This window comes from Clupea harengus, chromosome 20 (assembly GCF_900700415.2).
Source record: "Clupea harengus chromosome 20, Ch_v2.0.2, whole genome shotgun sequence".
Lineage (NCBI taxonomy): Eukaryota > Metazoa > Chordata > Actinopteri > Clupeiformes > Clupeidae > Clupea > Clupea harengus.
Window position 1 is genome coordinate 5,004,577 of NC_045171.1, and position 14,848 is coordinate 5,019,424.

Below are 14,848 nucleotides of genomic sequence, written 5' to 3' on the forward strand. Positions count from 1 at the left end.
GCCATCTCAGAGCATGACAACAGACGACCAGGGAGCTCAAATCCTCAAAAGTTAGCCATCCACACTCAAAGTAGTGCCCACCACGTGCCAGGCAATCTGGGAGACTGTGTTGTTGTGACGGTGAGGCATGTACACATAGACACGGCGGCTCTTGCCATCTGAAAAGCCGAGACACTGCAGAGACTGCTGGCTCGATTCCATCTAGTGGCGGAGAGAGGGAGGATTTCAGAGCTCCTCGAGTGCCCTAGGCTGGGCCGTCAGAGCGCCCCGTCACACCCCAGACCTCCACGTGGCTGTCGCACCCACGGCGGCTACGCATACAAGTCACACATGGCGCCCACACACCTGCCCCGTGTCACACACAGAGCACACACACACACACACACACACACACACCTGCCCCGTGTCACACACAGACACACACACACACACACACACACCCAGAGACAGGAATAACGAGACCGTCCACAAGCACAGTCCCGTGAGACGCATAGGCACCAGGAGGACCTGATCACTCCAGATCTCAATGTCTCCTCCGCTGCCCCCATCAACAGCAATCAAGGCCTTAAATCCCCCCCACCTCCCCACCTCCCCACGTCGCCACCTCCTCTCTTGAGCAGCCTCAAGACAGGTCCATCAAGGCTGTGCCCAGCCAGGGCAGTTTAGCTGGAAAGCCGCTGGCCAAAACTGACAAAACATTTCAAAAAGCACGGAGGGACGGGAAAAAAAGGCGAGAGATGGAGAAAGACAAATGCTTGTGTTGGGCAGGAGGCGTTCCCATTTACATGACAGCTTAGGAAAAATGCTTTTTTATTACTCATTCAGCCCCCAAATCACCTCTTTTCCCCTCTCCCCGCATCCCACCACCCTTTCGCCTTGGCTATTAAATCACCATCTTGACCCTCTGACCCGGAGGCTGAGTCATAAAAAAGCCCCCTGTGGGTCACAGGCCTGATTGGCGCATTTGAATATGAAATGGGCATGGAAACAGCCCTGCGCTGCGAGGGCCACAAGGGCCACACTGACCCCCAGGAGTGAGGCCCACCAATCAGAGAACAGCAGGATCATCGACGGGGTCTCTCAGCTACATCTCTCTCTCTCTCTCTCTCTCTCTCTCGCTCTCTGTCTCTCTCTCTTTTTTTCTCTTTCTCTCTCTGTCTCTCACTCTGTGTGTTTCGTACATGCGCATGTGTCCGCACTCTCTCCCTCTTTCACACAGACCTACTGAGCCTTGAGGAAAGGATGGAAGGAGGGAGAGGCAGGGGGAAAGAGAGGGAGAGAGCAGAAGAGAGGGAGGGAGGGAAGAAGGGAGAGAGAGAGAGGCAGAGGGAAACGGAGAGGGGGGGCCGATGGATTTGAATAACAGAGAAGAGGCGATCCCTGTTAGCATGACAAAGGGGCCCGCCATCTCCCCCTGATTGGTGTCACAGCTCAGGCTCGAAAGGCTGGCGAAGGCCCCCTAGGTGGGTGGATGTGTGGAGCTCAGGCATGTTTATGCATCTGAAGTGTGAGATTTAAGGGAGGGGTGCTGGCTTGGTGGGGGGGATAAAGGGGGTATGAGTTTTGGGTTCAACTTAAGAAACTTGGGCAGAAACTAAAGAAGAACAAAGCTCCTCACCCAGATAAATTGATATTGGCTATAGCTATGATTGTAGAAGTACTGAAACCATGTTGAGTTGGCCACTGTTTAGTTTTTTTTTTTTTACACTTTTGGGTCAGTGCACCGTTCAACACCCCCCCCCCACACACACACACACCTGAGAGCAACGGCATCTGTAGGTAGGTGAAGTGATGTTCAAATACATCCAACTCTTCTACGCTTCCACGTGTGTGTGTCCTGTGTCGCCTCCAGATAATTCACGTGTGTGTGTTGTGCAGTGTGTCGCTTGTGGCAATAAAAAAACTGACTGAAGTCAGCCTTGTTTGTTTGTTTGTTTGTTTGCTTATCTCAGCCTCTCATCTACAAACCTCCCTCTCTGAAGCCCACTTTCCACCTGTAGTCAGTAGCTGACCCAATAACAGCTCTCTCCACAGGCATATGCTGATTGCCTCTGGGCCCCGGAGAATTGCTCTGGAAGACTCTTAAAAGCTCCCGGGGCAGTTAACACAAGTATGCCTGAGGCACCAGGTCGCTTACATACACAACAACCACAACCACATCCCCGAACAGTTGTGCCAAACGAAAAACATCTATGAAGATAGTCTAAGTCTATGATAGACTATCTGATGTCTATGTGTCTATAGTCTATGTTCCATCAGATAGCATCAAGTGTATGAGATTATTCGATCGACCATCAAATGGCTCACACGATTAATACTGATCTCCAAGATTTACTGATTCTCCTAACCACTGTCTTAATCGATGTCATTGGGCACAATATTCTAATCAGTGCAGGGCAACGATGCGTTGGAACATCTTAAAACATCTAGCAGGATCTCACATTAAAAAACGTCAACTACAGACGACGACCAGCAAACCGTGAGATGTCATATACAGGAAAAACAAATTAAGAAAGCGAGAGTGAGAAAGAGAAAGAGAAAGAGAGAGAGAGAGTGAAAGAGGAAGAGGGAGAGACCATCGACAGACGTCACTCCTGGCCAGACAAAAGCTCATCTGATGCATTGGTAGCCCCGCGGCGCGCTACATCTCCTGGAGAGCTTCTCTGAGTAACAATGGCAACTAATCAATAAGTGACAGAGTCAGGCACAAGTGAGCCAGTGCAAGAGGCCAGCGTCCCTGACACGTTCCCAGGGCCGCGCTGAGATGAGCACGGAGAGAGACAAGACCACAATCGAGGCAGAACCAACCACCAGAACCCGGAACTAGAACCATCCAGCTGGAGGCACGAACAGTAGCTGCACTCGAGCGATCCTGTAGCGTCCATGCTCCTAGGCCCGACGAGAGGTGTTTCTTGTTTGTTATGCTGACACTTCGTGTTGGGGAAACTCCTGACATCTTCAATCTGACTTCGAGTCATCAGATGGGGGGTGAAGCTGGGGCAGTGCTTTTGTTCATCTGTCAATCCCTGTTCGGTCTCATTGCAGCCCGACAGCCATTAATCAATATCTGTGGCCTAGATGAGAGTCCTAATCCTGGCTGCCATGTTTTAGCCCCCCACCCCTCCTTGTGTTCCCCCCCTCCTCCTCCTTTGTCTCTTTACAGTCCCATACTCATATCACTGTTAATGGGGCATAACATGCCTCACGTATGCCTCCGTCTTTAGCTATGCCATTGTTTGAGGAGTGGATGGGAGAGAGGCCTTATTCATCTGGGAGCACTGAGCTTACATGCTCCACTGTTCACTTACAAAGACACGCAAAGGAAGAAACGGTGCCAGAGCTGCACCATCTGTGACTTCATTTTTCACAGTATGTGAAGGAGTTTAGCTCACCCCGTGCCACTGACTCTGACTCTGACACAATCAAGCCTGACTGCCTTAAAAAAAAAACGAAAAAATAAATAAATAAATAACACTCGCACTGGTTCGACTGGACCCCAGAACCTGTTTCCATGGCGCCCAGTGTGCGCCAGACAGCAATTACGCTATTTCTCCTCAGACAAGTTCATCTGCACACAGATTTTCTGCAAACAGTCAGAAATACCTTTAGGATCCCCAGGAGATACATCATTATATGTAAAATTTCAAATCAGGAATGTTGTGTCGCTACCAACCAGATCGCTATTTTGAAGGAACTGGCAGCCATGTTAGTGTGAGTGTATTCTTTTCTTACTTCCAATTAAACTACATATGCTCACAAACGCAAATATCAGACACACCCAAAGACCTCAAATAAACATCCATGTTTGCTGTCACTCTAATGACCTTGTTCAGCAGGACCGCCACACAGCATGTCATGTTCGTCAGTGTAGGGGTTGGTTTAGGGAGGGGTTGCCGTGGTGTTACCTTTTGCCAAGTCCCTAGTATGAACACATCCAACGATGATTCATCTAAGCAGGCACGACTCACCCGCTTTGGGAGTGGACAGAGGTTATGGAAGGCTGAGGGGGTGGGATGTGGTCGAGAAGCAGAGCTTTTTTAACCATGCCAACACAGCAAGATTGTGAGGCGGTATGCTGATAATCTCCTTGCATCAAGCCTCACCTTCCTTCTTATCACAAATATCTTGACCTCATCAAAGTCGGTGCTTCAAAAGCAAATCATTACAGTTCCAACTGTATGGGAATCTGACATTACAAAGATGCAGTGCCAACAGAACCGGACCGGATTAAACATTTCAGTTTTTCTCTGTAAATTTGTTATCAGGTTACTCTGTAAATATGATATCAGGTTTCTCTGTAAATATGATATTATGTTTCCTTTTAACCTCGTTTACTTTTGGTCCGCATCAGCACAAGTCGTTAATCCTTGAACCTGGCTATTCTTGAAGCACTGCTCCACTCGCCCTTTGAAAGAACTCCCACACAACATTCTTTGTGGTTGTGTAATACAACGGTTCAACCACAGCTATAATCAACCACTGACATCAGAGTGACGTTCAAGGCATTACCTGATGGGATGGTACAAGAACTCTTTCCATCCCCCGTCACAACACACGCACATGAGCACAGCTCCACCGATACCTGGCTGGGAACCTCCCTGCTGGGAGACTTCCCTTCCGCTGGCCTGTCAGCATGATGGAGGCCTGTCACCTCCAGGAGGGTGCAGGGCAGTGGGGGGGGGGGAGAGAGTGGTCAGTGCAGCCGAGGTGGGATGAGCCTCAGTGGGTCAGCCCAAAGCCCTGACCCCAGGAGGATTGGATGGCACTTTCCCACGGCGTGAGCTGATCTGAGAGGAGCTCGTTAACAACATCTGCCCCAGTTCAGGGAGATTAACCCCTTCTTCTCCCTGTCCTCCTCCTCCTCCTCCTCCTCCTCTCCTCCACCTCCTCCCCCCCTTGCCTATCAGTCCACACAGCCCACACGAGGGTCAATCTTGCTGGACAGAACTACCCCCAAGCCAATGCACCTCCTAGACTCTGTGGATGCACCATCATCATAGTTTTTGTCTTTCCACTTTATTGAAGGGCAGCTAGCCTTCAGACTGTCAACGCACTGAGAGACAAATAGAACTCTTAACCTGTGCGCATGAGAATGTGGCTTCAGACAGAGATATAGCTTTATAGGAACTCGTGTGGCAGCAAGTCACATACCTCGCAGACATGTGTTCATCTACAGCTTCTGTTCTCATCGCCTAGGTACTCACAGAAACATTAGGGCACATTACAGTCAAAAATGTATATATTAATGTTTAAGCAATGGTACATGAAAAAGAGTATGACGTTTTTTTTTTCTCAGGTGCTTTAATTTACACTGTCCCCCCCCCTTTAATTCACACACACAAACACACACACACACAGAGAGAGAGAGAAGCCACTGAAGGGCTGTAATTAGGTTGGTTTGGAGAGGGGGTTAAACAAACAGGCCCAGTGAGGTCATAGGCAGATGTAAGTAGGGATATGCCTGCACTTGCTGAGTGGGCACAGAGCTTCACATGACAGGGCAGAGGCCCTCGCAGTGCCGGGGGGCCGGGGGGCCGCGGGGAGGGTGCACACACAGCTCTGCCTCTGCTAGCAGTGCACTCTCAGAACACAATGCCATGAGTAATAGCAAACCACAGCATCCGACTCACCGGCTAAAAATATACGCATCTAATCTCCTCATTTTGAAAAGCAACTCGGACATTTTCTAAGTTTGTGAATAAACAGTGGATTTGTTCGAATGAAGTGATATTGTGAATGAATTACTTAATAAGTGAATAACATGGGAAAAAAAAGTTAACATGTGAGAAAACCCATTAAATATTAAGTAAAATACGTGGTCATTTTATGATTAGTATGATTAGGCTGGTGTCTCTCTCTCTGCCTAAGCTTTTTTTTTAAGTTTGCAAGTTTTCAGTAGGGGAGCAAAGTGGTGAGAGCCGTTACTGCAGACAGACATGTTCACTGCTCATCGCCTCTCCGCCAGGCTGCAGGGCCTGTAGGATCAGATACCTGGAGTTTGATCCAGCACGGGGCACGCTTGTCTGACAGATGGCATGAAAACACCATTCTCTCTGCTCACCACTGCAAACACCCTCCGACAGGACCGGAAAGAGAGGCAGGGAGAGAGAGAGAGAGAGAGAGAGAGAGAGAGTAAGAGAGTAAGAGAGCGAGTGAAGAAATGGAGTGAGAGAGATAGTTAAAATGCGTTAGAAAGAGAGAAAAACAAATAGACAGATAGGAGAGAGAGAGAGAGAGACTGTGAGTGAGAGGTGGAAAAAAAAGCTGCTTAATTGCAAAGAAATGACCTGGGGAGGCGAGCGGGGTGATTAGTGGATGGGCGCTCACTGGTGCGCTAGACTTAAGACCCAGGCCAGTGAATGCAGGGAGGTCCATATAATCTTCTAGCCTTCCACAGGGGTGCACTGGGCTAATCTCGCGCCACTGCACTGAGCCCGGGATCAAACCTCGGAGGAGCGTTAGTGTGGGAAGGCCAGCAGCCAGAACTACTTGGTGGCCCAGAATATTGATCCCAGGGAGCCCTCCGGCAAGAGAGAGAAAGAGTGAGTGAGAGAAAGAGAGAGAGAGAGGGGGAGAGAGAGAGAGAGAGAGAGAGAGAGAGAGAGAGAGACGGGGGGGGTTGTTTGTGTGTGTGTGTCTGACAGAGAGAGAGAGAGAGAGAGAGAGAGAGAGAGAGAGAGAGAGAAAGAGAGAGAAAATGAGAACGAGAGAATGAGAGGCTCTGGACTGAAGGTCCCAATCAGGTGCAATGGGAGCCTTAGCTGAAGAGGCACTGACCCTTTCTGTTTTAGCCCAGTTTTAAACAGCAGGACAGGAGAGTCACACTGGGCTCAGATGGAGAGGCGGTGGATGTGTGTGTGTGTGTGTGTGTGTGTGTGTGTGTGTGTGTGTGTGTGTGTGTGTGTGTGTGTGTGTGTGTGTGTGTGTGTGTGTGTGTGTGTGTGTGTGTGTGTGTGTGTAAAGGGGGATTTCGATAATCTACTTCTCACACTTTTAGTAGAGCCAACACATCAGGGTGTAGCCTTGACATATTCAGGTTTTGATTTTAAATACTGAGACAACAACCTTGTCTATGCGATTAGAAGGTGAATTAAAAAAAAACTCCTACTTCTGAAGTATTGTATTAGAATAGCTTTGAAGTATTGTATTAGAATAGCTTTCATTCTTCATTTTGTAAATACATTTGTGTAGTTTATCAAATGTTTAGAAAAGAAAACTGATGTGCATATCAGTGGATGTTATTTTTTCAAGCTTTTAAAAATAGCAACAGCATTCAGTTTACATTTTAATTGCAAATTGTATTACAATACAAACACCTAAAAGTAAAATCAAATACATTTTCCACTGCCTTTAATGTTAATTTTCAGAACAAAAAAAGATCAAATTAAATTAGAGGTAGGCTCATATAGTAGTTTAACATGCCAAAGTAGCCCCTAAACTACAAACCATAATCAATATAGGCTGCACACATTTAAGGAAAGACATATTGTAATTTAAAGGTTGGAATTCAGATGTAGGCTATAGCATGAATCAGTCGTAGATCACGACTAAAGTGTATTTGAGTTAGGTTATCCAAGAGAAAAGTGTGTTGGTGTAAGGTGATCCAAAGTCAATATTGATCACATTTCAAAAAGCTTTGTTTAACCAATCTGTGTACGGAGCTATATTTAAAACGATTAATTTCAGTGCAAACAACATGCATAGCACACCATTATTCAATTAGACATCGACTATTCAGGGAGCAGATATTAGACAAATACGGCAAACACACACAAACATTAATTTCACATCGCTAATATCGCGTAGGCTTATTCGTCTTATTAAACACTTAAAGAAATATTTCTTGTGCAAACTCATCATCTATAGTCTACCTTCTATTATGGCCTTTTTCCTTCACGTGTGAGTGGTTCTTGTGCGGCCTTCTAGACCAACAGGTGTTTTACGATTCTATGGCGTTGCCATGGAGGAAAGGCAAATTTGGAGCGAAATAGAGTTCGCAACGTTCCCTCTTGGCACCGTTTTATAGAAAGCCTCAAACTACATATTTTCTAGCTTTTTGGTAAATCATAGGTTTGAAATAATAACTGCACTTCGGACCATCCAAAGAGAAAAAGCTCACTTCTGTGCATTTCAGAACTCCCCAAATCTTTTAGAAAATAACAGAGCCAGTGCTGAAATCCATTAAATGTCATTCAGTGGCTTCATATTACTATACTTGACACTTCAATTTGCTTTAAGCTTTTCTTTTTTAACGTTGAGAGGAAGTCAAATGTTTGAGTTTTGGCCTTACCAGAGACCAGACAGCAGGCTACCTGTTTGAGTTGACTTTTTATAGCCTATGTTACATGTTGCCACAAATCATTGCATGTCATTATGAAACTTTACAAACAGGAGTAAAAGCGTGTCATCAACTTAAAATCGATGTCTACTCGGCCACATGAAATAAATCATATATAGTCACAAATCTTGTTTTGTAAAAATTTATTCATTTAAGAATAGAGGATGGTCTTAAAATAAGTAAAAACGTCAGTTTAAATAAACTTCTCCGCCCAGAAAATGGGTCACCTGATACTGCAAAACATATCACAGAAAAGAAAATTTTCACAAAACAAAATGCAACACATCCAACGAGACGCATAGAGGCCCACAAGCTTTCTTGGGAGGAACAACAAAACAACTTTCTATAAATAAACTTGCGCTTGCGACCCGCACAGTCTTTCATTAAAGAAAAAAAACCTAGCTCGAGAAAATAGACTACACAGATTTGGACACAGCAGACGAAACTGACATTCTACAAATTAAGTGTAAACATTAATGAGTGGACTCTCCCTCCAGTGTTTTTTTTTCTGAAATACAACAGCCTCATCACGAAGCCACGTGCCTTTTTTCATAGAGAGAAAACATGATGGCAATAAAGAATGGAAGTCCAATTCTTCTACAAAAGTTGATTGCTTATAGCTTAAGATAGAAGCTCATTTGCAATACAATATTCTGTTGGGTTCAACACACAAAATCCACGATATGTCGTCTTAAAATGCTTTAAAATTGACAACTCGTTTAGATTAAAAATAATTTCATTCTTTTAAAACAAAACTATTGAACTCGACTCTTTTGCAAAATCAAAGTGTTCAAGTATCCGAAGTACTCAGTTTTTTTCTCCCCCAATTTTTTTTAAGTCTTTTCAGATATGTGTGAGGGGTAGAGTTCCATTCACTCCAGTCCCCGCACTCTGATAGTGCGGATGCACGCTGTGTAAACGACTGGCTTGGAGGCCGGCATGATCCGCGCCATCTCCCCCGGGAGGAAGGTACATACTGATCATGTCCCTCAAGTCACCCAAACATGCCCTCTGAGAGTGGGAGGTAATGGCTGGTGGTGGTGAACTGGGCTCGGTCTTGCACACTGACGCCATGGATCCCAAACCCATCGCACTGTTGGTTTGCTGCGTATACGCCGGGGACATGCTGTATGTGGATGCCGCGTTCATGTACGTCTGAGCTGAAGACATCATGGGGTACTGGAGGCCTGTCATCTCATACCTGTGCATCTGCTGGATCTGTGGGCTGTTCATGCCGTGGTGCTGGGGGTAGCTCAACTGGTCCTGCATGAGAGAATATGCACTGTTTGTCCAACCGTTCATGTGCGCGTAGCTGTCCATTCGTTGTCCTACAGAGACAGCATTATTGACAGCATTGGGACCTGGTGCCAAAAGTCCTCCAGGCAAGGAATACTTGTCTTTCTTGAGCAGGGTCTTGGTCTTTCTGCGGGGACGGTACTTATAATCCGGATGTTCCTTCATGTGCATGGCTCGCAGCCGCTTGGCCTCGTCAATGAAAGGTCTTTTCTCGGCATCAGTCAGAAGTTTCCAGTCTGCTCCAAGCCGCTTGCTGATCTCCGAGTTGTGCATTTTGGGATTCTCCTGAGCCATCTTCCTCCGCTGGCCACGGGACCACACCATGAATGCATTCATTGGCCTCTTCACTCGCTCCTCGTTGGCACTGTTGTTCTTGCCGCCTGCCGCCGAGCCCGTATTGGACTGCGGGAGTGGACTCTTGATCTCGGTTTCCATCATGTTATACATTCAACCGGTTCAAAAGTGTTCTCTCACAAACGAAGAAAAAAGTTTGGCAACTGGAGCCAAAAACTGTTCTCACTAAGAGTTAGTCTTCTGTTTGTTACCCAAAACCCAATCGAGTAAATTCTGTTTGAATCTCTACCGAACTACTGTTTGACAGTCAGACGCTGAAGGTTTGATCGTTCTGCTCAGCACGGCTCTGCAACAGAACTCTGCAAACTTGTCCGGCAACCTCAGCTGTTAAGAGGGGCAGGCCATGTGATTGGGATCATAACAATGAGATGCGTGTCGACCAATCACAGCACAGCGTTCAATCCGTCAGCCAAGCAAGTGTAGCAGCTAAAACGCGCAATATTTTGGGCTGTTGTAAAAAAAAAAACAGCACCAGACGTGTATAAAAAAAGTTTCACATTTGAATGGTATTAAATTAAGATGGTGGTAGGTGTGTTATGATACAACATAATAATTGAAAAGAAATGAGATTGGATGCTAATTTTTCTATTTTCTATATTTTTATTTCATTGAACGATGACAAATATCAGCAGACTTTGAGACTATGAGAAGTATGAGACTTCATACGTTTTAAAAAGTAGTTTTTAAGAAATTATTCCATAAACGTATTTGGTTGCCCAGAACAATGACATTCCACATGCAGGGGCTTCCACAAAAACGTGTTTTCTGGCATTTATGGATCATTGAGAGCCCACACGATGGCAAGCAATTTTGGAAACATTTGGCCTACTTGTTTCATACGCTTTAAAAAATACTCATACATCGCTTTCAGGCTCTTTATGGAAACTATCGGAACAATTCACCTGATTTTTACTTTTAGCTGAAGACAATGCTTTTTTAATGCTCACATGTTTAACACTTAATAACCAAAAATAGCGGACTACATTGCTGACTATTATGACTGAAGTGGGTATGATTCTTCACACAAACATTTTTTTTTACCAGATTAGCCTATTCTTTTTTTCAGCAGACTTTTCAAATTGTTAGCATATGCTTATGTGTTATAGTTTCCTCTGTGTTCGTAGTTTACTATTTCACAGTTCTCTCCCTTGAGTAGCTAACTCAGTGATGTAAATCGCTCCCTAAGTGAAAAGTGGGCTCGTAGCCAGATGTAACACCTATCAAACCAGGCCAGATCATCTGTAGTGATAAATATAGACCATGGTCGCCCCCTTGTGGTTTCAGTCCTCGCTCAAATGAGATAACCTAACTGGTGATTGTGGGTATTATTAGAGACTCACTGGTGGAGGTAAGATTTCGCTTAAGAAATATACTTAATGCTCCAATCCGCTAAATCTCACACATAGGACATGCATGGTCCTGTTAGAATGTTAATGATGATTAAGGTGCCAAGCGTCTCAAGTCCTTAATTAGCATGCATGTTTTGCAAACGACCCGAAACGCATGGCTCCTGTTCAGCACAGCAATCTAAAGTCTTTAGGCGAGGTGCGATTTCGGTGTTGGCCGCGGGTAAAACTTCACACCTGCAAATGATTACAAGTGATTCGCCAATCGAAAACGTCGCCAATGAACATGGGCGCTTCATGGGATTGCACCCCTGCAGAGAACGAACGATTTAAAGCCTGCATATTCAAGAAGAACATTTAACACGCAGTTATTACCCCAGAATAAAGTTGTACTCCGTTACTTCAATTTATCACAATAGCATTAGTAAGGTACTTGGAGACTTAATTTAACCTTGCTTAAAATTGTCTTTGTTACTGTGTCTGAGTAGGCCGAACCTGTAAGTTTAATTTAACTTCATCTGTGACACTTAAGTGAAATTTTTCATGAATGTACTAGATTTACAACATTTATTAAACAAACAGTGACACCGAAGACGTGTTTGGTTAGGTTATGTGTCAGAGAAATATTTGACTATTTAGACTATTATTATTATTATTATTATTATTATTATCCTGGTACATACTTTTTAAATAAGTATCACTGGCAGTGTTTATATTATTTTAACGAAAATCTTGTTGCAGCGAATTCAATGCACAGACAGCTATTCAAGTGATGTGTCCCTTATCGCTAATTTAATGACTTGGTCGGAGCGACTAATTCTGCGAAAATGGTGATTTAGGTTAAAGGAGAGGTTTCGAGGAAATGATCCTCATGTAATCTGCTTATGGAAATGGCCAGGACAGCTGGAAAAGGAAAACTCCATGTAGCCGGGATTCGGTAATGACGGTTTCTGTTCAATTTGCCAATTAACGACAGCAAAAGGCGGAGACCACCAGCAAAGCCATGCAAGTGTAGAACACTATCGAGCTCTGAGCCCCCGGCTTCAGAAACCCACTCGTTCCGACGATGGGAAAGCACTGAGTTTTCAATTAGCTACAAGAATGGGCAGGAAGAAGTCTCATTGTGTGGGTGTCTTTTTGGTCGAATTGTTCATTATTTAGCAGCATTGGGAAAATGTTGTCGTTATTCTAGGCACAACTTCATGAACATTTGCAGGTAGGCTAACACCAGTTAAGATAAAACATCATTGCTTTAGGTAGTAATAGTTCTGTAGAAAAAAAGAATCTCAGGTAACATGTATGTTAAACCATTGCGGGACAAAGCCTATCCGATATCTAAATAATGCAACTTGCCACTAAATTCTGATTTCTAACAGGTCATTTTAAAGACCGTTTTTATCTTCCAGTGCTTTGGTTTTGGGTCATTTATCAGTGGGCCTATAAAGAAAATATCAACGGAAAATGGTGACGTCAGAGTTTTTTTTATTTTATTCTAAGGTCTTTAAAGAATTGAACGATTCATCAATTAGGCTACAGTTTGAAAACAATGACACAAAATATGCATAGCTTCCTGAATTAAAAAAAATCGCAACGGTTCATCGTGACAAACGACGAATTAATATTGGCAGGCGAAAGACATTTGAAATAGATTGAAAGGTGTGTTTTATGCTGTTATTTAACATCCGCGTGTGAATCATGGTGGGCCTGATATATTTATTTGACCTTAATGGATTCTTCTAGAACGTTCATATGAAATTTGCCACGAAGACCTGGCCCATGACAATTAGCAGAGGGCCAAATCCACTGAACTGATCCACCAAACTCACTAAATTAAATACATTTGAACATGGACAGTGTGGTTCATGAAGATCAGTGCACACGAACAGCAGAAAGTGTATAACCCAATGCGTTAAATGTCCATTTTAAATCTCTTGGCCTTCGGAATCAATAACTTTTTTGTTTCAATCCAGTGACTGCGGACAAGGCCTTTGAGTAACTGTAATTAACAAAGAATGGTTTTTCAATTACGCCGACAATGGAGACTGTCTCATTAGGATTTGCATGATTTTTGGACCAGGCATGCAAATGAAGATGCAATTTAAGCACGGTCTGCTATTCCCATTGTGCTGCGATGAATGGTTGCGTCCCCTCTCGTTTCAACACAGGTAAAATCATCTTCACGGGTCACCAAAAAGAAGAGCCGTGCTATGCCACCCCCTTTCATAGGAAGTCGTCATGTATAAGCGATATCATGTCCGGAAAGAGAAGGGTTCCTTTACTCGTACACTGTTTGAAAACATTAAAAATCTCACGTGGCACAGTGACCAACAAAACTATGTCAGGGTAAAGGAGGCGTATGAAATAATTCCATATTAAAAATCGATGTTGCTATTATATTATGTAGTCATAAGTGTAATTAAGTGTAATATTTTTAAATTGGTTAATTAAGGTAAGGCGTTAATGTGTTTATAATTATTATTATTATTATTACGTGAGACTGACGAATTCCGAGCTGGCACAGTTGAAAGCGTGTCATTGCACAGAAAACAACGCTTGTCTGTCATGCTGCCGCGAGGATGAATCAGATACTCCCAGTGCGATGGGCTCCAGACAAGCAGACATGTCTAGTGCCTGCCACAATGCACAAGATGATAAATGCTTCAACAGAACAGACTGTCCTGTTTCCCAGTATTTCTGTATCATGGCCTTTCATTTGTGAGTTTAGGTTGGAAAGCACAGGAATAGAGCACTGTTTGAAATGCTTGGTGCCACTGGCTCAGTCTTCAGTATTCAGTTTAATAATCTAGCGAGCCACAGTTCTGAGTGTATGTTACATGATGAAGCAAAAAAAGGGAGATATGCAGTTTTTTTATGCAAACAGTAATGCAGCTCAATTTATGCAGCTACCACAGACCATATCCATCTGCTATCTGCAAATGCATCCACAATTTTATGTTGAAAAATATACCATTGAACTGCTCAGCAAGATAAAGAAAACAACCACAGCAAGTATGCCTCTCCCTGCGATGCTGACCAGGACACACACTGAACACCTGGGCTGATGTGCGGATGAGTGAGACTGAATTCCTGTGATCTACAGTGCAGCCTTCACATGAAGCTATGTGCTATATGACTGAGACAGATATTTGCCCGGCTGGCTGCAGCCTACCCACTGTCTCCCCACTGTAACCGAGCGTGAAGAATGCTTGTACTGCTCTGGCCCCTTTTTTTCCCCAGCAGGCCAAGCATATCCCCGCTCATTATCGCTGCTTGGAGAGCAAAGCCGAGCTTAGGTTGCAAACATAGACCCCGGTGTAATCTCTTTAACCTGCGGCTGTCAGGAGCAGACAAGGCGTGACAGCTCACCGTCTCATTTCCATCACCCTCCTTCTCTTTCTCCAGACAATGTTTTCCCATATTTATCCCTAATTATGTCATTTATGGGCTAAATTCTATGTACACACACACACACACACACATACACACAGAGAGAGAGAGAGAGAGATAGTGTGTG

At 44.4% G+C, this 14,848-nt stretch overlaps 1 protein-coding gene across 1 annotated transcript; it reads right to left on the reverse strand.

Moving 5' to 3' along the window:
* Positions 1-8,464: 8,464 nt before the first annotated feature.
* sox3 (SRY-box transcription factor 3) lies at positions 8,465-10,512 on the reverse strand. Its single transcript, XM_012840306.3, has one exon. The coding sequence runs from the start codon at positions 10,079-10,081 to the stop codon at positions 9,182-9,184; it is 900 nt and encodes a 299-aa protein (XP_012695760.1). The 5' UTR covers positions 10,082-10,512; the 3' UTR covers positions 8,465-9,181.
* Positions 10,513-14,848: the final 4,336 nt, after the last annotated feature.

Coding starts and splice junctions, on each gene's coding strand:
- sox3 (XM_012840306.3), bottom strand. CDS start 10,081: ATGTATAACATGATGGAAACCGAGATCAAGAGTCCACTCCCGCAGTCC.